This window comes from Geospiza fortis, unplaced genomic scaffold, assembly GCF_000277835.1.
Source record: "Geospiza fortis unplaced genomic scaffold, GeoFor_1.0 scaffold509, whole genome shotgun sequence".
Classification (NCBI taxonomy): Eukaryota; Metazoa; Chordata; class Aves; order Passeriformes; family Thraupidae; genus Geospiza; species Geospiza fortis.
In genome coordinates, this window is record NW_005054666.1 from 199,993 (window position 1) to 201,062 (window position 1,070).

The window sequence follows — 1,070 nt, forward strand, 5'->3', positions numbered from 1 at the left end:
CGGGCGCCGTGGCCCCCGCCCGAGGCGCTGGAGCCGGGCGGGGCCATCTCCGACCGCGCCGACGTCTTCGCCTTCGGCCTCACGCTCTGGGAGATGCTGGCCCTGAGCGTGCCCCACCTGCCCCCGCCCCGCGACGACGGATCCGACGGTACCGGGACAACGGGAACGCCGGGAATCACAGAGACAGGGAGGGATCCGGGGGATGCTCGGGTGGAAAAGGGGCTCCGGGATCTGGGGAACAGGAGAGGGGATGGGATGGGATGGGGTGGGATGGGATGGGATGGGACAATGGGATGGGGTGGGATGGGATGGGATGGGATGGGATGGGATGGGATTCCCGCTGGGAAAAGGGGAGCTTGGGATGGTGGGATCTTGGGAAGGAATTCCCGGCTGGGCTGGGATTCCCAGAGAATCCCTGGGAGTGCCCAAGGGGATCACCCTGGGAAGATCGGGAAGCGCCGGGCTGGGATCAGGGTGGGATTCCCGGGATCCACTCCTGACAGCTGCTCCCTGCTGCCATTCCAGAGGGTTGGGATCTTGGGAAGGAATTCCTTCTGTGACGGTGTGGAGGGCTGGAATTCCTGGAGGATCCCTGGCAGTGTCAGGATCACCCTGGGAACATCAGGAAGTGCTGGGCTGGGATCGGGGCCGGGATTATTCCCGGCTGATGGCCGCTCCTTCCCAGCATTCCAGAGGGTTGGGATTTTGGGATCTTGGCGTTTTGGGATCTTGGGGTTTTGGGATTTTGGGATCTTGGGAAGCAATTCCCGGCTGGGAGGCTGAGGAGGGGCTGGGCTGGGATTCCCAGAGGATCCCTGGCAGCGTTGGGATCACCCTGGGAACATCAGGAAGTGCCGGGCTGGGATTCCCGGGATCTGCTCCCAGCCACCATCCCAGAGGGTTGGGATTTTGGGATTATGGGACCTTGGGATTTCAGGAAGGAATTCCTGTCTGGGGAGGAGCTGGGCTGGAATTCCCAGAGGATCCCTGGGAAGATCAGGAAGCTCCGGGCTGGGATTGGGGCCGGGATTCCCGGGACCCGCTGCTGCTGATGGCCGCTCTCTCTCTCT

General features: G+C 63.5%; 1 protein-coding gene across 1 annotated transcript in view; it reads left to right on the top strand.

Annotated features, from left to right (window-relative positions):
- Positions 1 to 1,070, top strand: part of PBK (PDZ binding kinase) — a 9,434-nt gene that overhangs the window by 7,971 nt on the left and 393 nt on the right. Inside the window, exon 7 of the mRNA XM_031065019.1 lies at positions 6 to 265. Coding sequence (XP_030920879.1) covers positions 6 to 265 — 260 coding nt within the window. The remainder of the gene's footprint in view (positions 1 to 5; positions 266 to 1,070) is intronic.